The following is a 23,835-nucleotide window of genomic DNA, read 5'->3' as shown; positions in this document are numbered from 1 at the left end:
AATGTTTTACACAACCCTATTTCACGTTGTGTGGCGTATATTTTTATTACCCAGTTGCTTTGCTTCTTCTGTATCTTACCAAATATTAAATTTCAGATTGAAATAGCTTGTCCTCTACCCTGAATTGATGGCTGCATTTTGAATTTTGATGCACGAGGAGCTGCTGCCTCTTGTTCAATCTAGCAATCTTACTCTCTCGTTTTCTTCTGAAAGTTCAATTGAGGAGGAGTTGAAAAGAGAGTACTGCAGATGTTATAACAATATTGGTAAGTTCGTAGCCTTGATGTTTCAATGCATATGTTAAAATTTGTATTTCTACAACTGTGTTTTAATGGTAGATTCCGACTCTGTTTATAAACTTTGAATGTTATAACAATATTCGTCGTTTTGTTCCAAGGTATCCTGCAATAACTTTGAATGTTTTGGATGGAAAATCATCTTTGCTATTTCTCTCCTTGATTCATTAGAGCCTAAAAGATTTCTCAATGCTTGGCTATTATATCCATTTAAATTAACTTCGTTGTCAATAAATTCATAACTCTGTTGATGATTAGATTGATAACTTGTTGTTTGGTAGGGAAAATAATAGCCATTTAAATCAACTCCATTGTCAATAATTCCAATTACTCTATTGATCATTGTATTGATAACTTGGAGTATGGTCAGGGAATTGTAGCCATTTAAGTCAACTTCATTGTCAATAATTACTCTTAGACATTATACTTAACTTATTATCATTTGCCTTGTGTGATTTGACATAAAGAGATGGAAATTGTCATTTCTTTGTGGGATAAAATATCTCACGGCAATCGTTATTATTTCTAGGCCAGCCGAGGAAGAAGAGTGAAGACAAGACTGCAATCTTCATTGAAGGCAAGGTTGAAACAAAAAGGCTAATTTTTTTTTTATGTTTTTTGTTTTCTGGGAAATATTATGTTTTTCATAAAGGTTAGTCTCAATCATATGTTATCTGTTTTTAGGTTAATTTGTGTGGTAGATGGAAAAAGAAGTATGACAAGTATTGGGGGAATGTTGAGAATATAAATTGTCTTCTCTTTGTGGCTGTTGTACTTGATCCTAGGTACAAAATGGATTATTTGATATATTATTTCTCTATAGTGTATGATTCTTGCACTTCTGAAACATTAGCAAAGAATGTGAAGGATACTAGGTACCGGCTGCATGAGATTTATAGTGGGGAGAAGAGTGAATCTGTGGCTAATGAAAGTAGTGGGGAGGCGGCAACAAGTACAATGGAGGGAAAAACAGAAGTAGAAGGAAAAGGGTGTTTGTGGAGCAAGTTTGTTAGGAAAATGAAGGAGAAGAATGTGAATGAGTACAAAAATGATGTGGACAGATACTTGACAAACCCTATTGAGGATCCAACTCGGTCAAATTTTAATGTTTTAGATTGGTGGAAGAATAATGCAACTAATTACAAGGTGCTCTCACTAGTTGCAAGAGACATTCTTGCCATTCATGTTTCAACGGTAGCCTCAGAATCTGCTTTTAGTACCGAGGCCACATCCTCGATCCCTTTAGGAGTTCATTGAGCCCCAAGATGGTGGAGGCATTGATTTGTACACAAAATTGGCTGCGTAGTCGTGAGCACATTAACCTTATTGACGTGGAAGACTTTAATGAATATGAAGATATTGAGTCAGGTAATCTTTTTGCGTTTTACTTATTTTTTAAAATTTTATTTCATCTCCTTGTTGTTTATTTTGTTGTTCTAAACTTGATTCTGATGATTTTTTTTGTTATGTTTTCTTCTCAAGATTTTTCAAATTCTGTTGCAACACATGAGGGGCAAGTTGGGAATGAATGTGCTATTATTCTGGATTAAACAGTTTAGAGTTGACTAAATTTCCTATTTTGCGACTATCTTTATATGGACTGTTTATCTTTATATGGACTGTTTATTCTGGATTAAACTGTTTATTTTATATGGACTATTTTGCTTCTCAAGATTTTATTTCATCTCTTTATTGTTTATGCTTTTGGACTATTAAAAGAGGTATGAAGTCATAGATTAAAATTAGTTTTCACCAACCCGAGTAACCGGACCCTACCCGAGGTCACCCGAAAGGTTGCAGGTTTATAGATTGAAGAGAGTGTCGCAGCCCAAAGTTTTCTCAACCCGCACTGGTCAGGTCGGCTGAATTTTTTGACTCAACCCGACCCTACCCGGCTAATTTACACCCCTAATTATAATATTATGAAAATTTTTATAATTATTTTTTTAAAAAAAAAAGAGAAAAAGATCATATATTTCTCTTAGGACTTTTTTTTTTTTTTTGCAAAAAAGGAAATTTTTGTTAAAGTACTTTAAGATTCCGTTCATTTCACCGATTCGAGTTTAAAATTTAAATTTTTTTACAGTAAAAAGCTCTTAAAAATATCACATTTAACTTTTTTACTGCAGTAAAAAATTATAATATAAGTGTGCGTTTGGTTGGTAGATTCGAGCCATAGTTCATCATAATTCGTGACTCGCTACAATATTTTTTTCTCAAAAAACACACGTAACTTGAGAATGATTCTGAATTTATGAACTAAATATTCACTAAATTTATATCTTAACTCAAATTAAAAATACGAATCAACGAACTAAACGACACAATCTGACCAACCACTTCCCACCAATGCCGAAAGCATCAAATCAGAAGAATCGTCCCATATGAAAATACGGTTAATACCCTCACTACTCTTCAGTCTCCGCTATAATGCCAAGAACAGAGCCCGAAACCCCAAAAACGACAACGACGACTTTCGCAACCTAGTCTCCGAGCAACGCAGCGAGCTCATGGCCGCCGAGACCTTCGAGTCCGACCTCGACCTCGCCTTCCGCCTCCAACTCCAAGAAGCCCTCGCCGCGTCCCTCGCCCTCGAACCCTCCTCCTCCCCCTCCCCCTCCGCCGCCGCCGCTCCAGTCCCTCATCCTCCCAGAAACGATGACGCTCCGCGCTTCGCCGCCGCCCAGTCCGAGGAGCTCTCGCGGCTGGAGCAGGAGCTGAAGGACCGCGAGCAGAGTGCGATCGCGATGCGGCGGGAGAGGGAGGATCTCGCCCGTCGAATTCACGACCAGAGGGTCGCCAGGGAGATTCTGAGGATTCACGACGACGATTGGAGCGATTGGGGCGAGAATTTTGCGAAACCGTTCGGCGAGGGCTCGTCGAAGAGCGCGATTTGGAAAGATGATTACAGCGAGGAGAGCGAGAGCGAGGAGGACGATTCCGTGTTCGGAATCTACTTCAAGGGATTGGTGAGCGAGGAGAGGATTGAGGGGAGCGACAAGACTGTGCTGGCCGGTATCGGCGTCGCCATTTGCGATTCGAGGGATAATTTGATATTCGAGGTGAGGAAACCGTTGCTTGGGAATGGATTGAACAAAGCTGCCGCGGACGCCAAGGCCTTGATCGAAGGGCTTAATGCCGCTCTCGCTTTGGACTTGAAGCGGATCATTCTGTACTGCGATTACTATGCATCTTACCAATTCGTAAGGTTTTTTTTCTCTGTGTTTTTTCCCCCAACCTCTTAGCTTTCTATAGAATTTGTCCGAGTTGATTGTGATCGAGTTTCTATTTATATTAAATTATTGTTTCCAATTGAACAAATTAAGGGCTATTTGACAATGGTAGGTGCCCAGGTTTGGCAATTTTTTGCTCTGTGAAGTTGCAAATTTGACATTTACACGTTATTTATTGATAGTGGAATTTCTTAACCATGATCACCACTCATTCAAAAACCCCAAAATAGAGTTTATTTCCGTTCCATAGACATATCACTGTCGCATTGTTATTTGTTTAATGTTGAGGGATTATGATATAATGCTACTAGGAAGTGTGAAGATAGCACATTCATTTGAAAGAACTTATCCATTCAGTTTTATTTGCTCGATCATATATATTGTTACACAAGTCTTTGTTGTATCAAGGAATGTCTGTATTTCTATTTTAATTCTGCCTTGGACTCCCATAGTTTATTGTTTATAGGATTTGAGGGTTAATGAAAATAAAAATAAAAGAAGTATTGTGTTATATGTTTCTTTAAAAGAGAGAATGTGTGAAGTGTTTGATTGAGGTTATAGCAAGATCTAATTAACTAATCGTTGTGTTTTATTTATAATATTTAGACGACAGAGCTTGTTGACATTGCCATTCACATTTTCTAGATTTCTGGGAGATGGCAATCCAGGCAAAACAAGATTGCTGCGCTTGTCGATCAGGTGAAGAGTCTTCAAAGAAAATTTGAACGTTGCGAGACAAGGCTTGTGGCACGAAATGAGATTAAGTTTGCATTTAAACTTGCAAGAGATGCAATACAGTCTCAGGTCAACAGGACCGTGGAATCTAACCAACGCAAGAATCTAGATGAGACTTGCGTGATTTGTTTGGAAGATACTGACATCAGTCAGATTTTTTCAGTCAATGGTTGCAAGCACAGATACTGCTTTTCTTGTATGAAACAACACGTGGAGACAAAGTTGCGCGAGGCGCTGGTGCCTAAATGCCCTCACCATGGCTGTAAATCCGAACTTGACGTCGACAGTTGCGAGAAATTCCTGACACCTAAATTTATGGAGATTATGCGCCAACGCAAAAAGGAAGCTATAATTCCTGTTACAGAGAGAGTTTATTGTCCTGATCCAAGGTGTTCTGTTTTAATGTCGAAAACTGAAGTTCTAGAGCATTCAAGAAAAGAAGGCCTTAATGTTGATGTGTCAGGAGCTAGGAGATGCGTGAAATGCAACGGCGTCTTCTGCATCAACTGCAAGGTCCCTTGGCATCGTGACATGGCTTGTGATCGTTACAAGTTGTTGAATCCTAATCCGCCCGCGGAGGACGCAAAGCTTAAGCTTCTTGCATTGAGGAATCTGTGGCGCCAGTGTATAAAGTGCAACCTTATGATTGAGCTTGCTGAAGGCTGCTTCCATATGACTTGCAGGTATTACGTTTTTCTTCCTTGTCTCTTAAATTTTCTTACGTTTGTTATAGACTGTTTGAATTCTCATTTCTATTTATTGTAAATAACAGATGTGGGTATGAGTTTTGTTACAACTGTGGAGCTGAGTGGAAAGACAAGAAAGCAACTTGTTCGTGTCCACTTTGGGATGAGGATCGTATATGGCATGATAGGAATAGAGACTTTGACGAAGAGGAAGGAGAGGAAGAAGAGGAGGATGACGACTTCTATGACTCAGATGAAGAATCTTTGTTCTGATTATTATCCTACAGAAATTTCCGATGTAAATGATCTCGTTTCTCAAATTTCCGATGTAAATGATCTCGTTTCTCAAATTTCCTTGCATTATCTTCTTTGTGACTGCAGGATAATTCATAATCACCATTCATGTTCATATACATATGTTTTACTCATTTTCCAAATTATCGGACGTACTACACTTTCTTTTACACCCCTTCATACTCGAAAGGTTGCTCTCTTTGTTTGAAGGATATTATAGGAGGAAAATGTTGGAAGGATTTTGTAGGAGGCACATATTTATGGGTGAAATATTATAAATTTATATTTATGGGTTAAATTTGAATGGTGTAATATTTTAAGACGAAGAGTATCAATCTAATCAATCTAAATGTCTTATTATAGATTTCTAAACGTGTTATAATGATTTAATGAATGGCAAAGAAATAGTAATGTCCCAAAATGATTTTAGTAAGCGACTAGCAACTATCGATTATTAGACCTTATAAATAAGATAAATAACCTCACTAATCCGTGATTAGAAGTTGATTTTTCATTGTTCTATAAAAAAAAAAAAAAAAAAAAAGATTTTGCTCCTATCAACTTAAAATTTAAAACCCCCATCTCGATGGAAACATAGCATTTAAATTTTTCTAGATTTCATATTCGGTTGAAAGTGCTATCATGGAGACGTTTGGTTCATGGATTAGAATCATAATATTAGAATCATTTTCGATTTACGTGTATTTTTTGTGAGAAAAAACACTGTAGCGAACCATGAACCATAATTTGAATCGGGATACGAATCTCCTAACCAAACAACTCCTAATTTGCTCTGAATCAACTTCTCTTACTTTCTATATTTAAATTGAAGTTAAATCTTTTTTTTAATACAGAAAGTATGGGGATGTATATATTGTAGGGATAATTTTTTTAGACGAAAACTGATATTTTTAGAAGATACAAAGAGGATGCATTTTTAATGAATTTTAATGTAATTGAAACATTGGCCTTTTTTTTTTTTTTTTTTTTAACTCAAAAACAATATAAAGTTACAAATAGAGAGTAGAGGATTGTATGATTTCACTTTAAATTAGCCCGACTAAAAGGGTCAACAGAGATTAGTGGTCAAAATGAGTAAAGTATTCATGATCAGCGGTCAGTGTAACACAATTGGACCTTGGAGTGGGCCCAATGGGCTTACTTCCAACACAAGTTGTTCTACGTCATTCCCCATCGCTTTCTTGTATAAGAGGCCACTTTCCTTCCGGTTCTCCAGCGTTGATCACCGAAACCGAAATACCCACGCTCCACACTTTCTATACTCAGTGGGCGATCCCGCGTTTGTTTTTCTCCTTTAGTGCAAAGAAATCTCATAAGAAAGAGAGGAGAGACCAAAAGAGGGGGGAAAAAAAAAAGAAGAAGAGAAAAACCCCACAAAAATGGCGAGTACAGAAGCAGATGATCTCCAGGACATACTCGCCGAGCAACAAAGAGAACTCATGGCCGCCAAAACCCTAGACTCCGACCTCGATTTCGCCTTCCAAATCCAAATGCAGGAAGCCGTCGCCGCCTCTCTCGCCTTCCGTCCGTCGGGATCGACCTCGCCGCCGCCGCCGTCCAAGGGCCGAAACGACGGCGTCCCGTCAACGGACGACAACGACAACGTTTTGGGCGTCGCCGAGAAGCTTCTGCTGGGAGACATGGAGAGATACATACAGGAGTGCGAGGACCGGAAACACAGCGAGGATGAGATGAGGAAGGCGAGGGAGGATCTCGACCGTCGGTTTCACGATCAGAAGTTGGCGAACGACATCATGACCCTCCCCGAGGACTACTGGAGCGAGTACGGGGACTGGTACGAGAATCCGTACGGTTCTTCTGGTTCTTCGTCGTCGGCTTCTTCTTCCAAGGGTTTGGTGGAGTCCGAGGCCTTGAGATTGTACGTCAAGGGTTTGGTGAGCGAGGAGAGGGTTCGGGACTCGAACATGGTGGTGGCTGGCGCTGGGATTGCGATTTGCGATCCCAAGGACTACCTTCTCTTCCACTCGAGGAAGAATCTGGAAGCTTTTGATGGCGCTGAGATGATAAGCGGCGAAGCTGCGGAGCTTGAGGCTCTTGTTGAAGGCCTTAATAAAGCTCTCGCCTTTGGTTTCAACAAGATTGTCTTTTTCTGTGACGACGACGCGATTTTCCACTACGTCAGTCTTTCTCGAACTTCAACATTTTTTATTTGATTGTTTTGCTGTAGGTAGTGGCTGATTATGGAGAATTTTTGTTTTTGTATATTAAAAAGCCGTGTTTGACTATGGTTTCATTGTCGTATTCGTTATTGGATTTGGATTTGGGATAGAGAACATTTGTGCTCAACTACATCATGGGTGTAAAAGACAACGTAGGATGTTGAAAAGGAAAGGCTTGAAAGGGACAAGATGTGTATGAAGAAGAGCGAATTTAGATTTTAATCTTGGATATTGTCACACAAAATTCTAGAGATGTTTGGTCATTTGGTCATCGGTTCAAGTTTGGAGTTAGTGAATTGCTAAATAAGAAGGTTCAGATGTGGGTAAAATGAATTGGAAATTAAATGTGAGGACAACTATTTGTATTTGGTTGGTAAGTCATATACTTTTGAGATATTAAAAAAAAAGAAAATCAGTGGTTCTGATTGTTTACAGTTGAATTCTTTCCCCTATGTTGTTCTTAGTTGTGTTTAATGCCATTCATGTCTCTTTAAGTTTGTGGGTTCAAGGTGATTGTCTTAATACAGGTTACAAACAGATTGCCACCAAGAAATGGCAAAATTGCAGCGTTAGTTAATCAAGCGGCTCTTCTTCAGAGGAAGTTTACCTATTGCAGCCCTTCTCTTGTAGCCCGTGACAACGTTAAGTTTGCGTTCAAATCTGCACGAGAAGCTATTGTGTCCCAAATTAATTGGTCAGAAGAAGCTGAAAAGGGCAAGAGTTTGAAAGAAACTTGCATAATTTGTTTCGAAGATAATGATGTTACTCAGATGTTTATGATTGATGGTTGTCTGCACAGATATTGCTTTTCTTGTATGAAGCAACATGTTGAAGCAAAGTTGCATAACGGGCAGATTGCAAAGTGCCCTCATGATGGCTGTAACGGTGAGGTGGCCATTGATAGTTGTGCAAAATTTTTGCCTCCTAACCTAGTGGAGATAATGGACCAACGCATAAAAGAATCTGCTATTCCTGTTACGCAGAAAGTTTACTGCGCAGATCCTAAATGTTCTGCCTTAATGTCAAAAAATGAGCTTTTGGAATATACCAAGGGCTCATTTATTGGTGCTGAACAATCTGGTGCGAGGAAATGCATTAAATGTCTAAAGTTCTTTTGTATCAATTGCAAAGTCCCATGGCACTACGCTATGACCTGCAACGATTACAAGAGAGCTAATCCCCATAACCATGGAGATGAAGAGATGCTGAAGTCTCTTGCGACAAATAGGCGGTGGCGTCAATGTGCAAAGTGCAGCCATATGGTTGAGCTTTTGGAAGGTTGCTACCACATCACTTGCAGGTGCTTTTTATTCTCCTTTCCCTTTGATCTTGATGTTGCTATATTTTTGGTCAGCATTATAATTTTTTTTGTGCAGATGTAAATATGAGTTTTGCTATACCTGTGGAGCTGAATGGAAGAATAAGATAGCAACCTGTACCTGTCCAGTTTGGGATGAACGTAACATCATACGGGATAGGCAACCACAACCGCAACCACAACCACAACAGCAACAGCGACTGCAACCACAACCCGGACTGGGAATGCAACGACAACCGCAACTGCAGCAACAGCAACAGCAACGTCGACTTTGATCACAACCAAGAACCGAAGAGAAGGCCGCCTATATTAGCTATGGCATCTTTCTATTTTTCTCTTCCCCTCCCCTTTTGTCTAGTTTTTAGTTTTTATCTATCTTAGATGTGGTATGAACGAGTGTTTTAAAGGCCTATCCGTGCATATATTCGATATACTTTGCTCTCAGGAAAAAAAAAGAGGGGTGAACGAAACTTGAAGTTGAAATCTTTTACATGCAACTAACAATGGTTTCCCTCAAATAGTAAAGTAACCTCTGAGTTTCTTTTTTGTTTTTTCTTCAATGAAACGTTAATTTGCTATTTTTTGTTGCTGTTCATGACGATTATTCAATTATACATATTTTCATTGTTTCATCTACATGCATATGCAGGGGTTATTTTTTTCAACAAAATTCAGAAAATGTTTGAACTCGAGTTATAATTTTATTTAAGTTTATGTTTTTTTTATAAAATTTGAGTTTGAACTCGAGTTTGAGGTTAAACTCGAGTTCAAGTTTCTCCTTCAACTCGAGTTCAAGTTTCTCCTTCAACTCGAGTTCATAAACTCAAATTCAAGTTAATAAACAGTATTTTTTCTATTTTTAAAAATGTCATAATTTTTTCATTTTAATTTTGATTGAAATGATTTTTTTTTCTATACATTTACAACAAAAAGACGAATAAAATTTCACCCATATACCTCATTAAAATTTTTCATTACCATTGAATTTTTATTAAAATATTATTTAAATACAAATTTATGTTTTGGTCTATTTAAACACAAATTTAAATAGATTTTCAATTTAAATCATAACTCAAATGTGCATATCTAAACTCAAACTCAAGTTACAACTGCAACTCAAGTTATAACTCAAACTCAAGTTAAGATCATTACTCAAATCACCTCAAAAATATAAAAGAACAACACCTTAACTCAAAAATATAAAAGAGCAACCCTGTAGTATCTTTGTAGAAGATAATTAAAAGGCTTTTATACATACTAATCCATTATTTCATTTATGTACCAAAAAAAAAATTCATCTACGTGCATATTTATGTTCCTTTTGCAGCCGATAATTGGAAGGCTATTGTGAGTGTATTCTTTATTGGGGATGGCTACAATGTGAAGGGCTGGTGTTGGCTCAAGGTTAATGAATTATTAGGGGCTCGTTTAGTTCGCTGATTTGAGTTTTTAATTTAAGTTGATATGTGATTTTATGTGAGAGTTTTTTACTGTTACAAAAAAGTTAAATGTGACTGTTTCTGAGAATTTTTTATTGTAACAAAACTCGAATCGGTGAAATGAACGGGGCCCGGTAACCCCTATCAGGTCACAGGTGTTAGTCAATAATTACTATTTTTTTTATGAGAATAGAATTGTGAGTAAGCATTGTGAGAGATAAAACATATTGGTCCGTTTAGTTAGCTAATTTGAATTTTTAATTCGAATTGAAATGTAATTTTATGTTAATTTTTTACCGTAGTAAGAAAGTTAGATGTGACTGTTTCTGAGAGTTTTTTATTATAACAAAATTCTAATCGGTAAAATGAACAAGGCCAATTATCTTTGAAGTTTTTTCAAGTCAGAAAAAAAAAACTAGTATTAAAGAATACATTAGTCAAAGTCATATTATTACAGTATTTTTTTTTATAAAAATTTAATTTTAATTTTTTTATTATAGTATTTTTCTTTCATACGCATAACACAAGTCAAATGAAAATACCCTATATAATTATCATATAATTTTTATTATTACATTAATATTTTAAGAATTATGTTAAACTCCCATATCTTTGATTTTTAATGTGAAAATTTGACCTGTGCAATTATCTCTCGGAATTATTCGCCCAGGGCACAGAATAATACGAAACTTCCTTAAACAAGTTTGTTCTTTTTTATAAAAAATAAAAAAAAAGATTTAGATTATGTTTTTTATTCATTAGATTTGTATAAAATTATATAAAAATAAAAAAAATACTTAAATTAACGGTTAAAAAAAATTAAGTTACTGATATATTAAAGACTCGTTTAATTTAATGATTTAAATTTTTAATTTAAATTAAAATATAATTTTATACAAAAATTTTTTATCATAATAAAAAATATTAAATATAACCGTTTTTATAATAAAACTTAAATTTTAAACTCAGTAAAATTAACTTACAGAATCTCCCTTAAAAAGATTAAAACCAGTACTTCCTAAACAAGTTTGTTCAGACTTATGCGACATCCCCATCGTTTTCTTGTATAAGACGCCACTTTTAATACTTTTCTACCGAGACTCTAGCGTTGATCACCGAACTACCCACACTCCACACTCCATATTCTGTGGGTAATCCCACGTTTCTCTCTTCCTCCAGTGCAAATAAATCTAACAGTAAAAGAAATAGAAACACCCAAAAAAAAAAAAAAACCAAAAACAATAAAACAAAAACAAAAACAAAACAGGGCGACGAATACAGAGGCAGATGATCTCCAGCTCCAGCACATACTCGCGGACCAACGACGAGAACTCATGGCGGCAAAAAACCTCGAGTCCGACCTCGACTTCGCCTTCCAAATCCAAATGCAGGAAGCCATAGCCGCCTCTTTCGCATTCAGGCCGTCGGGATTGACTGCCTCGCCGCCGTCCGGGGACCGCACCGACGTCGTCCCGTTAACGGGCGACAACGACGAAGTTTTGGGCGTCGCCGAGACGCTTCTGCTAAGAGACATGGAGAGCTACATGCAGGAGTACGAGGACCGGAAACACAGCGAGGCGGAGACGAGTAGCGCGAGAGAGAATCTGGACCGTCGGATTCACGATCAGAGGTTGGCGAACGACGTTCTGACTCTCGCCGATGAGGACTACCGGAGCAAGTACGGAGACTGGTATGAGAAGCCGCACGGTTCGTCCTGTGATTCCGGTTTTTCGTCGTTGGCTTCTTCTTCGAAACGTTTGGCGGAGTCCGAGGACTTGAGATTGTATTTCAAGGGTTTGGTGAGCGAGGAGTCGAACGTGCCGGTGGCCGGCGCTGGGATCGCCATTTTCGATCACAATGACAACCTTCTCTTCCACGCCAGGAAGAATCTGGAAGCTTTTGATGGCGCTGAGATGATAAGCGGAGAAGCTGCGGAGCTTGAGGCTCTTGTTGAAGGCCTTAATAAAGCTCTCGCCTTTGGTTTCAACATGATTACCTTTTGCTGTGATGACTACACGATTTTCCACTACGTTAGTCTTTCTCAAACTTCAACATCTTTTATTTGATTGTTTTTCTTTAGGTAGTGGCTCTGTTTGGATGTTTTTCTTATATTGAATGGAGAATTTTGTTTTTGTACATTAAGGAGCGGTATTTGACTATGGGCACAGTGTCGTGTTGGTTGTTGGAATACAAAAATAAAAAAGAATGAATGCAAAACTGATAGATTTTAATATGAATTTTGACATTTAAAAAATAGAGCAACACCGATGATGGCGCTTCTTTTCATGTCCTACCACATAGATTAGAAACTTCTCTCTCTTTTTTTCTTTCTTTTTAGCAGACTATTTGAGATATAAAAGAAGTTACTTTTCAGTTTTTTTTCTGAAAACAAAAATGTTGGTGTTCTAATTGTTTACTGTTACTTGTTCTTAGTTGTGTTTTTAGCCATTCGTATGTCTCATGAAGAGGTGGTTGTCTTTATACAGGTTAGCAATACATTACCACCAAGAGACGGCAAAATTGCAGCGTTGGTCAATCAAGTGGCTCTTCTTCAGAGGAAGTTTACCTTTTGCAGCCCTTCGCTTGTAACCCATGACCACATTTATAAGTTCGTGTTCGAATCTGCACGAGAAGCTATTGTTACTCAAATAAGTTGGTCGGAAGAATCTGGAAAGGGACAGACTTTGAAAGAAACTTGCCTAATTTGTTTTGAAGATACTGATGTTGCTCAGATGTTTTCCATTGATGGTTGTCTACATAGATATTGTTTCTCTTGTATGAAACAACATGTTGAAGCGAAAATGCATAATGGGCAGATTGCAAAGTGCCCTCACGATGGCTGTAACTCTGAGGTGGCCATTGATAGTTGTGCAAAGTTTATACCTCCTAACCTAGTGGAGATTATGGACCAACGCATAAAAGAATCTGCTATTCCTGTTACTGAGAAAGTTTACTGCCCAGAACCCAAATGCTCTGCCTTAATGTCAAAAAATGAGGTTTTGGAATATACCAAGGCCTCGTTTATTGGTGCTGAACAATCTGGTGCGAGGAAATGCATGAAATGTCGAAAGTTCTTCTGTATCAATTGCAAAGTTCCGTGGCACTACACCATGACCTGCGACGATTACAGGAGACTTAATGCCCATAAACATGGAGATGAACAAATGCTGAAGACTCTTGCGACAAATAAACGGTGGCGTCAATGTGCAAAGTGCAACCATATGGTTGAGCTTTTAGAAGGCTGCTACCACATCACTTGCAGGTGCTTTATTTTCTTTTCCCTTTGATCTTGATGTTGCTATCTTTTTGGTTGGCATTATCGCCTTTCTTTGTACAGATGTAAATACGAGTTTTGCTATATCTGTGGAGCTGAATGGAAGAATAAGAGAGCAACTTGTTTCTGTCTAATCTGGGACGAACTTAACATCGTACGGGTTAGGCTACCACACCCGCAACTAATACTGGAACTGTACCCCGAACCGCAACCACAACAACAACAGCAATTGCAACCGGAACTGGGACCGGGACTGGGATTGCAACAGCATCTGCCCCCAGGACCGGGGCTGGGACTAGAACTACGACCTCTGCAACATCCACTGCCTCTGCAACTACCGCAACAACTGCAACTTAGACCGGGACTGCAACTACAACAGCAACCGCAACGACAACAGCAATTGCAACCACGGCAACAGCATATGCAACCGCAACATCAACTGCATCTGCAACTACCGCAACAACAACAATTGCAACAACGACTGCACCTTAGACCGGGACTGGAATTGGGACTGCAGCTACAACAGCAACCGCAACAACAACATCAACTGCATCTGCAACTACCGCAACAACAACAAGTGCAACCGCGACTGCCACTTGGATCAGGACTGGAACTGGGACAGCAACTTCAATGGCAACCGCAACAACAACAACAAGTGCAACCGCGACTGCCACTTGGATCAGGACTGGAACTGGGACAGCAACTTCAACAGCAACCGCAACAACAACATCAACTGCATCTGCAACTACCGCAACAACAACAACAAGTGCAACCGCGACTGCCACTTGGATCAGGACTGGAACTGGGACAGCAACTTCAACAGCAACCGCAACAACAACATCAACTGCATCTGCAACTACCGCAACAACAACAACAAGTGCAACCGCGACTGCCACTTGGATCAGGACTGGAACTGGGACAGCAACTACAACAGCAACCGCAACACAACAGCAATTGCAACCACAGTCCGGACCCAGACCGGGAAAATTGCAACCACAGCACCAACTACTGCAACGACAACGACAACCGCAACAAACGAATCATCTGCGACGACAACTGCAATAGCAACGTCAACTTTGATCATAACTAAGAACTGAAGAGAAAGGCTTATATTTGCATATCAACGGCGACATCGACTTTGATCACAACCAAGAACTAAAGAGACAGGCCAATGTTTGCAGATCTGATGTTCTCTATTTTTCTTTTTTCCTCCCCTTTTTGTCTAGTTTTTAGTTTTTATCTCTCTTAGATTGTTATGAACGAGTATTTTAAAGGCCTCTTGGTGCATTTCGCGGGAAGAGGCTAACAAGGATAATTTAAAGGCATCTGTATTATCTTTGTTTAATCTACATGCATATTTAGAGTCCGTTTAGTTCGCTGATTCGAGTTTTTAATTCGAGTTGAGATGTAATTTTATATGAGAGCTTTTTACTGTAGCAAAAAAGTTAGATGTGATTGTTTGTGAGAGCTTTTTACTGTAACAAAACTCTAATTCTAAACTCGAATCAGTGAAATGAACGGGGCCTTATTGTCTTGTTCGCTCATTCGAGTTAAGAATTTATTGCTCGTTCGAGTTAAGAATTTAAATTAAAATGTGAATCTATTTGAGATAAAATACTGTAGCAAAAAACACAAAATTTGAATTTTTTGTGAGAAAAAAATACTGTAATAAAAATTTGAGTTGTGATTCGAACTAGCCGAATGAACCGAGCTTTAATTATCGTTTCATCTACTTGACTACGTCCACATTTTATTATTCTTTTGTAGAAGATTGATAAATAAAGGGCAATTGTGTGTGGACGGTGGATTCTTTCTATATGTGTGTGTATAGTGTATGTATATGTGTTATTGTTGTTTATAGGAAGCTTTTTTTATATATAAAAATAATGTTGTCGTTTCTAAGATATTGTAGTTTATGCAAACTGCTGTCGTTTCTAAAGGTAGTGTCGTCTGTAGGTGGTCATTTTTGCTGATAACAGATATTTGGTTTTCGATGTTCGTATAAAGTATTGTCATTGTCGTTCGAAAGTTACTACAAAATGTCCGTTCAAATTTTGTTTCTTTTCTTTTTTCGCCGTTTGCAGGATAGATTGTCGTTTAAAAACGGTTGCCGTTCTATGCTATATCATTCTTTGGCCGTTTATTTATTTATTTATTTGGAGTGACCGTCGGGCGTCGTTTATATATGTAAATGTTATTCTGGTCGCTCGAAAGTTTTGTCGTTTTTAAAGGACATTGTTGAGTTGGAAGTTTTTTGTCGCTTATAAACTTTATGGTTAATCTCATTAGCGTCTCTGAAGTTTATCACAATTCCATCTTAGTGTATGACTTTTAAAACGTTACACATTTTACAATTTCATTTTAGTTCCTCAGGTTTATTTTGTTTCAGTTTTTATCTCTGGTATATTAGGTGTTAGATATTTAATAGAATATATAAAAATTAGGGATTAAAATTGAATACATCTAAAGTTTAAGAATTAAAAATAATACAAAAAACAAAATTTAATTTCCATAAATAATTTTTAAATCTTAGGTGTTTCCGACTTGAGTTCCTAATTTACATAGATTGTTTTAAAGATTAAATACTTAATTAACAGAAAGGCAGAAACTGAAACAGAATAAGTTTTAAGGACCAATTGTGAGAGGTTTTAAATATCAAGGGATCAAAATGAAATTGAGGGTAAACCTATAAACTATTTGTGAGATTTACCCTAAACTTTATGACGTTTGTACATCACTAGTCCGAAATTATACGCTTTGAGTTTCCTTGATTCTCACAAGCTTGCATGTTTTTGCTGCATTTGGTTTCAATATTATAAGTGGAGAGCAGTACTCAGCCCTTGAATTTCTCTTTGGGCAAGGAATATAGCATTGTGCTAATTGCTAATTTAATTGTTGTCGTTTCTAAAATATTGCTGTCGTTTTTTTGCTATAGGTGTCGTTTCTATGAAGATAGTTGGGATTTGTTCTCCTCCTCTAGAGGTTATTGTCAAATGTAAAGAAATAGTACCTTGATTATCCATTCGTTCACTTTAGCATCTCCAATTGGGTAATTCTCTGTACTTATTGTACTCACCAATATATTATGTTATAGTTAGTAGTTATTTCCTTCCCTATAATCTGGTCCTGGACTCGTTTTCCCTATTTCCCTTGCATTAACGTACCTGTCTGTAAAGTACAAATTTACATACATGATGTTACGGAAAGGTAAAAATCTCTTTTCTGAATGTATCACTTATCATGTTTCTTTGACGTGTATGAGAACCCACCTGAATCGTAGAGTTTGACCATTTTAGATATATAACATCACCATCGTAAGAAATAACAGAGGAAAATTTATGACGTGTTTTTTTTTTTTTTTATTAAGGTTTCGTTCATTTCACCGATTCGAGTTTTGTTATAGTAAAAAACTCTCAAAAACAGTCACGTCTAACTTTTTTATTACAGTAAAAAGCTCTCACATAAAGTCACTTCTTAACTCGAATCAACAAACTAAACGGACTATAAGGGTGCGTTTAGTAGATAGATCTAGAATCATGATTTTGAATCCTGATTCAGAATCAGTGTTTATTTACAGTGATTTTAAATCATTATTCTGAATCATGATTTAGAATCAATATTTAGTTTGGATGATTTTAAATCATGATTCAGAATCTAATGTGATGTAAAAAACTAGCTCAAATCATGATTCTAAAACCATTTATCTCTTAATTTAAGGTGATTCAAACCCCTGATTCTGAATCATAATTTCATAATCATTATTTGAACTAAAAATTATGAATCATAATTCTGATTCTAAAATCATGATTTGAATCATCATGATTTGAATCATCATACCAAACGAACCCTAACATTTGTAGACCATCCAGATCCAATTCATGTTCGCGTTTGTTGTCCCCAATAACGCGACTATGAATGACAATTTTTTCCTTTCAGGTGTTTCTGAATAAGGAACAAAATCTATCATCAGAAATAGCCAAAATTTACGCTTGATTCTTCAAAGATCTAATCTAAACGGTTCCAACTTAGGCATGCTAATCCGTAACCCCTTTTTGCTGATTGAAAAATCTTGTCTGAAAGATTGGAAAAAGGAGATGGAAAAATTACAGTCTTATTCTTATTGGATCATTCAGCAATTTTCAGAAAAAAAGATCAATACCATGACTGTAAGCATAATCCGGAGCTAAAGAAGAAGTTTGATGATGAAATCCGCAATCGTTACCGGGGTTATTGATCTCACCTGCTTAGCAACAACTGCTCATGCTTCACTAAAGTCTGAAATAAAAATAACCCGACCCACTAATCCATTAAAAGTAAAGAAATAAACATTATAACAATTCAAGGCAAATTTTATTGAATAAAATGTTAAATTTAATAGGATGACTACTAATTTCCTATAAAAAGGAACCAAAATCTTAGAACTAAATCCAAACACAAGTTTTCTCTACAATAATATTAGATATATACACACACGTATATGTATTTATTATTCATGTATCGGGTCGGGGAGCTTCCCAGACTCAGAGACTAATATTAGGATCCGTACCCACTCTTCTCATGATTAGTAACCGTATGCCCGTACTATGGGTGAAAATGTCAACCGTACCCCATATCAAAGGTTTCAACTGTATATGAGAAACTTGAGCTAATATTTTTTTTGGCTTTTTGTGTTTGGTATGAGGATTCGTGTCATAGTTTGAATTATGGTTTGTGACTTGTTATAGTATTTTTCTCACAAAAAACACACGTAAATCGATAATAATTATGAATTATGGTTCTGAATTCATGAACCAAACGTCCACTAATAATTCAGATTCTGAGATGTGGGATCACCATCAATCAATGTGAAAAACAAGCTTCCGGGGAGAAATAAAATATGTGGAAAAAACAAGCTTGAGTTATCATAATAATTCTCCTAAAGTTGCATTGAAACCGACCCTCTTTTTTATAGGAAGGATCATTCCTTCAATAGGAAACACAAAGGCAGTGACGAATGAAAAGCATTGGCTGAAAAAATAATGGAAATTCATTGCGAGTGGAATTGAAGTTCCTAAATTTAATATAACAAAAAATAGGTTCCCACAATAACAAAAAATGAAAAGAAAAATAATCGATTGGGTAGTCTTATATGCTTCTTCTTCTTTTTCTTTTTCTTTTTTTTTTTTTTTTTTTTTTTTTTTTTTTTTTTTTTTTTTTTGTGCGTGTGTGGGTGTGATGTCTTTAAGATTTGGTTTGGATTTACTTCTCATCCCAAATTCTTGAAGCTCCTAGTATCATTCTAATTTCTTCAACATTTTTCTTGGAACAAATACTCGTTTGGCCTTTTTTCATTTTGATCCATACACATTTTATTGTGTAAACTCCTTTTCAAAGTTAACATCATTACTTCAGAATATAGACTAGTGCATTATCCTCTCGCCTTTCAAAAGTATCTGCAGAAGCACACACAGGATCGGATCACCCAATTGAAAGCTAATTTATCTTTTGCTAAAGATTCTCTTGGCATCGCAATTAACAAGCTTCGGAGACAAGTGAGACAACATACAACCTACACCATGTCACTACCTTTTTGATTTACCATATTCTTTTAAGCTTAATTCGCATTGTTTTGACAGGAAAAATACTTCAACTGTATATATCAATATCACATATTATGAGACTCATTTTTTATTAATATACGGTGCCTGTGTTTTCCCTTTGGGTTCTTGTGGTTCCCATGTGGCTCGAATAAGTTAGAGAGACAAGTTGATATGATGCCCAATTGATGTATTCTTGCTATAATATGAGTTGGACAATTAGTTAGACATCATTATTCCAACCTGTGGCTGTGTTGTGCAGCTATTATAATGGAGTAGGACCACTTAAAAATCATTGAGACTATACCATACTCTTTGTGACGTGTAATTTTTAGGATCATCTGCCGAATTTTGGGGATCTTCTTAAGGCTTCATTTTCCCTTTTTATCTTTTTTAAGAGAATCTTTAACTTTTTGTTTATCTCCTTTCTCTCTCTTGCTTTATCGGTAAGCTAATTCATGATTTTGGTTGAATGAATGTCACGGGAGATGGTCTCTCTTTGTTTTGTTTCGCTACCTGTGGTGTCGAAACGTAATTTATCACTTTGGTTGTGCGGTTGTTTCATTTGTGTAAACTTTTTCTTTTTAATTATTAGTCTCGCCAATATCGAACAACTTAATTATGTAGAAAGAAGAGAGTTTTTCTTGTTTGACAGTCTTATTGATAGTGTCAGTTTTTTATCATTAAATAATGTTAAAATCATGTTAAATTAAAAAAAATATGCAAAACAGATAATTTTTATTATAAATCTAATGGTTAAAAATATAAAACTACCGATATTTTATTTTTTAAATAATGTTAAAATCATGTTAAATTAAAAAAAATATGCAAAACAGATAGTTTTTATTATAAATCTAATGGTTAAAAATATAAAACTACCGATATTTTATTTTCGTAGTCCTACCAAAAAAGCTCCTTAAAAAGAATGGTTCTACTAGTTTTCAAATCCACATTCATATCTCTCGCCTATTATCCACCCTTTACATTCAAGAAACTAGCAATTTTTCTCAAAAAAAAAAAAAAAAAAAAAAAAAAAAGGTAAAAAACAGTGTCAATGGGGTAGGTGTGGAAGGAAGGATTTTGAGTGGAGTGTTAGTTCCCTTATAATAGTTGCTTCCCTAAGCTTCAACAAGCCAAAAAAAAAATAAAAAATTCGAAATTATGCATGGACAATGCTAGCAAAGATTCCTTGTTACAGAACCTTCTTATTTCAGCAAACCTACTCCATTAAATTTCAACCAATAATTACTTAACGCCAATTCTATGAAAACTATATTATTAAATGTATGCGTTCCTTTTATTGGCTTTCTTCACCTTACTTTACAAGGGGAAAAAAAAATGCATACTACAAGTCCATGTTGTAGTTGAGTCAGCAATTGGGAATTTCTGACAAATGAATCTATTTTGCTTCTTTGGGTAGGATTGTGTGAAAATACGCAAAGCTGTCTTTTAACTTCTTATGCATTAAAAGAGGCACTTGACAGGCTGCAATTATTTTCAATATTCTTAAAAATTTGGTTGAAAAATATGCTCCTCGTTACCAACCAATGCAATCCTTTATTATATTTTTGGGCGTTGCCAGGCGGTGACTTGGTGAGCATTTGATTGTGCTATTATTAGTTTTCTTTTCTTTGCAATTTATTAACTATGCAACAATATTAATAACGAAATTTTAGTGGTAAAAAAGTATAAAGCAAAATTCAACACCGACGTGCCAAATAAACCTCTTTTTTTTTTTTTTGAAAATCTAAAAGGATAGGTTCCTACTGATAGTGTAATTTTTTAATCATCGGATATGTTAAAATCATATTAAAACAAAAATTATATGAAAATTGATAATGTTTTTAGAGTTAATCTTAGAACTTGGTCACTAAAATGTATTCTCAATCTTACTTTGGTCCATGTCATTTAAAACATCCTACAATTAGTTCTTGAGTTTTTATTATATTTTCATTTAGTCATTCAGTTAAATTGGTGTTAAATATTTAATAGAATCTGTGTAAATTAGTAACAAAAATTAGAAATAGTTAAAAATTAGAGACTATCTATAGAATTTTTTTTTTTTTTTGATTGTTTTAGTCTTTAAACTTTAAGGGTCAGTTTAGTTCGTTGATTCGAGTTAATATATGACTTTATGTGAGAGCTTTTTACTGTAGCAAAAAAATTAAATGTAACTGTTTATAAGAGCTTTTTACTGTAACAAAACTCGAATCGGTGAAATAAACGATGGCTAAATGTTTCAAATTTTAATTCTTAATTTGTACATATTCCGTTAAATATTTAGCATTTAGTTAATAGAAGGACAAAAATCGAAACAAAGTAAAACTTTTGAACCAACTGTGAGACTCTTAAATATTAGAGATTAAAATGAAATTAAGGGTAAATTTCAAAGGGAAGTTATGAGATTAACTCTTTTTTTTTTTTTTTTTTTATAAACAAATCTACAATCAGTTTTTCAAACTTCACCGTATAAATCTTCAAAATTAATAAATTAGCTTGCCAAAAGCCGCATGAGGTGGCTTGTTCTATTCTTCCCCCCACTATAAACGGCTTCGTATATTGTTTTTAAATAAAAAAGGGCTTTATCTAATATGTGGATATTTTAACGTCAATAGGTTATCGTTTTGTCGGCGTTACAATTTGGTAATCTTTCGTTATCAGTTGACGTGTACAATGTGTTTTAATTTGGACTTCGTATAATAGCATTGGTCATGTATGGTGACAAATTGTCTCCCCGAATGACACAAAATTGTATGTTTTATATGAATTAAATTTTACTTAAATTTAAGGATTATTATCGATGGCACTTTCGGCACCTGTATTTTTAAGTTATTACCAGTATATTCTTTAAATTTTGAAAATTCTTACCTTATTTTATGAATTTTAGATTAGTCTCATTTAAGTTATTAGGAATTTCTGTTAAAATTATATGAGAAAAAAGAAAAAAGTGTAGTCATGTGATTTTTATCTGTTTACTTTTAATAAATATTCAAACGAAAAGACTATGTGACTGCATTACTTTTTTTTTATATCTGTTTTTAACAGAAATTTTCAACAAAGAAATTAAGTGAGAACAATTAAAAATTTAAACAATAAAATGAAAATTTATAAAGTTTTGAGACAAATTGAATATGACCCTAAAATTTTAAAGACATGGGTGATAATAATCTTAAATTTAATTAGATTCCTTATTTCAAGATATTTTTTACCTCTATTTCACTTGAAGATTCACATATCTCGTCAAAAAAGAAAATAATCACATGAAGAGACTTTAAAAGCTACTTTGTTCTAATTTCAAAAGACTTTACAACGTTTGTGAAAACAACAAAATGTTAAAGCCAAACTAAGAAAAGAAAGAAGAATTCTATAGTCTGATATAAAAGATCTTTTAACAGTTTTCTCAAAAAAAAAAAAAATATATATATATATATATATATATTTTAATAGTCAAACCTGTATAGATTTTGTCAATTTTATATAATCAATTTATTTTTTTTGGCTGAAAACTAGTATATATTAGAAAATATTATGACATCCTTAGCACTAATTACCTAATACAAAATAAGAAAATCAAAAGTATATTTGCCATATATATAATATTTAGTCATTGTTTTAGTGACTCGAATGTTCAATCACTCGTTAAAAAAAAAATGTTCCATCACTTCGCATATAAGATATTCGAACAAATTATTTTCCGTATAGTAATTTATACTGAACACAAGCAAAACAGAATCACACATAGAGCAAACAAGGAAGAAAAAAAATGACTAAAAAAAACAAGGAAAAAGACATTCTATAAAAAAAGGAACAACAATATGTATGTATGTATATGTGTATATATATATATATATATATAAAAGAACAATATTTCGGCCAAAAAGAAAACAAACAATGAAAAATAGAAATTAAAAATTTTGTTTTAAAAATAATTGATGACGTGGCAGCACTAGCGCACGCTCAACGTAGAGGAGAGCCACACAGAGGGAGAGAATCCAAGCAAACGAAAGCGCAAGGTGGAGGAAGCCGTTATTAGTTATTACCCTCACCTTCAATAACTAACCGCCACCTGTAGAAGCGGTATAAGCATGACACGTGGAACGATCTCCGCCGTTTATTTGCTACTACTCCACTACAGACCATTCCAGAAAACGAAACTCCAAATCCACAAATCCGGATCTTAAAAAAGAACAGAATAACGTAGAGGCGTTTTCAATTTTGTTTCTCCAATTTTGGTGATTAAGGCCTCATTTATTTTATCAATTTAAATTTAAAATTTGAGTTTTATTACAGTAAAAAATTCTTAAAAACAGTCACATTTAATTTTTTTATTATGATAAAAAAATTTCACATAAAGTCACATTTTAACTCGAATTAGCGAACTAAACGGACATTGAATAATGTGATTGTCTATTCATATGTTAGTTTTTTACTTAGTAAGACAAAATATTTGTCAATTAATTTAGTATTATCCGTCCATTAAAATGTGACATGTCAATTGCCAGAAGAACAACTTGTTTTGTTTTCTTTTGAGAAAGTAATTTAATAGTCGAAGTTGTTAGCAAAATAAAATAAAATATTAGTGGTTGAAGTTTTTGTAAATGACTCGAAAGTCACATTCTTAAGGCAACATCACATCCGTTTTGTGACGGCTAAAAGACAGAAAATGAAAACTGTTGCATAATTATAGATGGCAAAACCCATTTGTGTCGTTATTTATATTTCTTTAAACTCAAACATAATGCTAAACATTACTAGCTAAAAATTTACCATGGCAATTGGAGTT

General features: G+C 35.2%; 2 protein-coding genes across 2 annotated transcripts; both read left to right on the top strand.

Moving 5' to 3' along the window:
* The first annotated feature begins 2,680 nt into the window (after window positions 1–2,680).
* On the top strand, window positions 2,681–5,363 carry LOC21397561. The gene is made up of 3 exons (XM_010105833.2): window positions 2,681–3,499; window positions 4,175–4,947; window positions 5,037–5,363. The coding sequence occupies exons 1-3, from the start codon at window positions 2,681–2,683 to the stop codon at window positions 5,221–5,223; spliced, it is 1,779 nt and encodes a 592-aa protein (XP_010104135.1). The 3' UTR covers window positions 5,224–5,363.
* A 985-nt stretch (window positions 5,364–6,348) lies between these two features.
* LOC21397560 lies at window positions 6,349–9,309 on the top strand. Its single transcript, XM_010105832.2, has 3 exons — window positions 6,349–7,403; window positions 7,973–8,745; window positions 8,822–9,309. The coding sequence occupies exons 1-3, from the start codon at window positions 6,645–6,647 to the stop codon at window positions 9,036–9,038; spliced, it is 1,749 nt and encodes a 582-aa protein (XP_010104134.1). The 5' UTR covers window positions 6,349–6,644; the 3' UTR covers window positions 9,039–9,309.
* Window positions 9,310–23,835: the final 14,526 nt, after the last annotated feature.

The sequence above is a fragment of the Morus notabilis genome, unplaced genomic scaffold (assembly GCF_000414095.1).
Source record: "Morus notabilis unplaced genomic scaffold, ASM41409v2 Scaffold710, whole genome shotgun sequence".
Taxonomy (NCBI): domain Eukaryota; kingdom Viridiplantae; phylum Streptophyta; class Magnoliopsida; order Rosales; family Moraceae; genus Morus; species Morus notabilis.
Note: the sequence above shows the minus strand (reverse complement) of the source record. Positions and strands in the feature narration are given on the sequence as shown.

Coding starts and splice junctions, on each gene's coding strand:
- LOC21397561 (XM_010105833.2), top strand. CDS start 2,681: ATGAAAATACGGTTAATACCCTCACTACTCTTCAGTCTCCGCTATAAT. Junction 3,500..4,174: donor ACTATGCATCTTACCAATTC/GTAAGGTTTTTT, acceptor CACATTTTCTAG/ATTTCTGGGAGATGGCAATC. Junction 4,948..5,036: donor TGCTTCCATATGACTTGCAG/GTATTACGTTTT, acceptor TGTAAATAACAG/ATGTGGGTATGAGTTTTGTT.
- LOC21397560 (XM_010105832.2), top strand. CDS start 6,645: ATGGCGAGTACAGAAGCAGATGATCTCCAGGACATACTCGCCGAGCAA. Junction 7,404..7,972: donor ACGACGCGATTTTCCACTAC/GTCAGTCTTTCT, acceptor GTCTTAATACAG/GTTACAAACAGATTGCCACC. Junction 8,746..8,821: donor TGCTACCACATCACTTGCAG/GTGCTTTTTATT, acceptor TTTTTTGTGCAG/ATGTAAATATGAGTTTTGCT.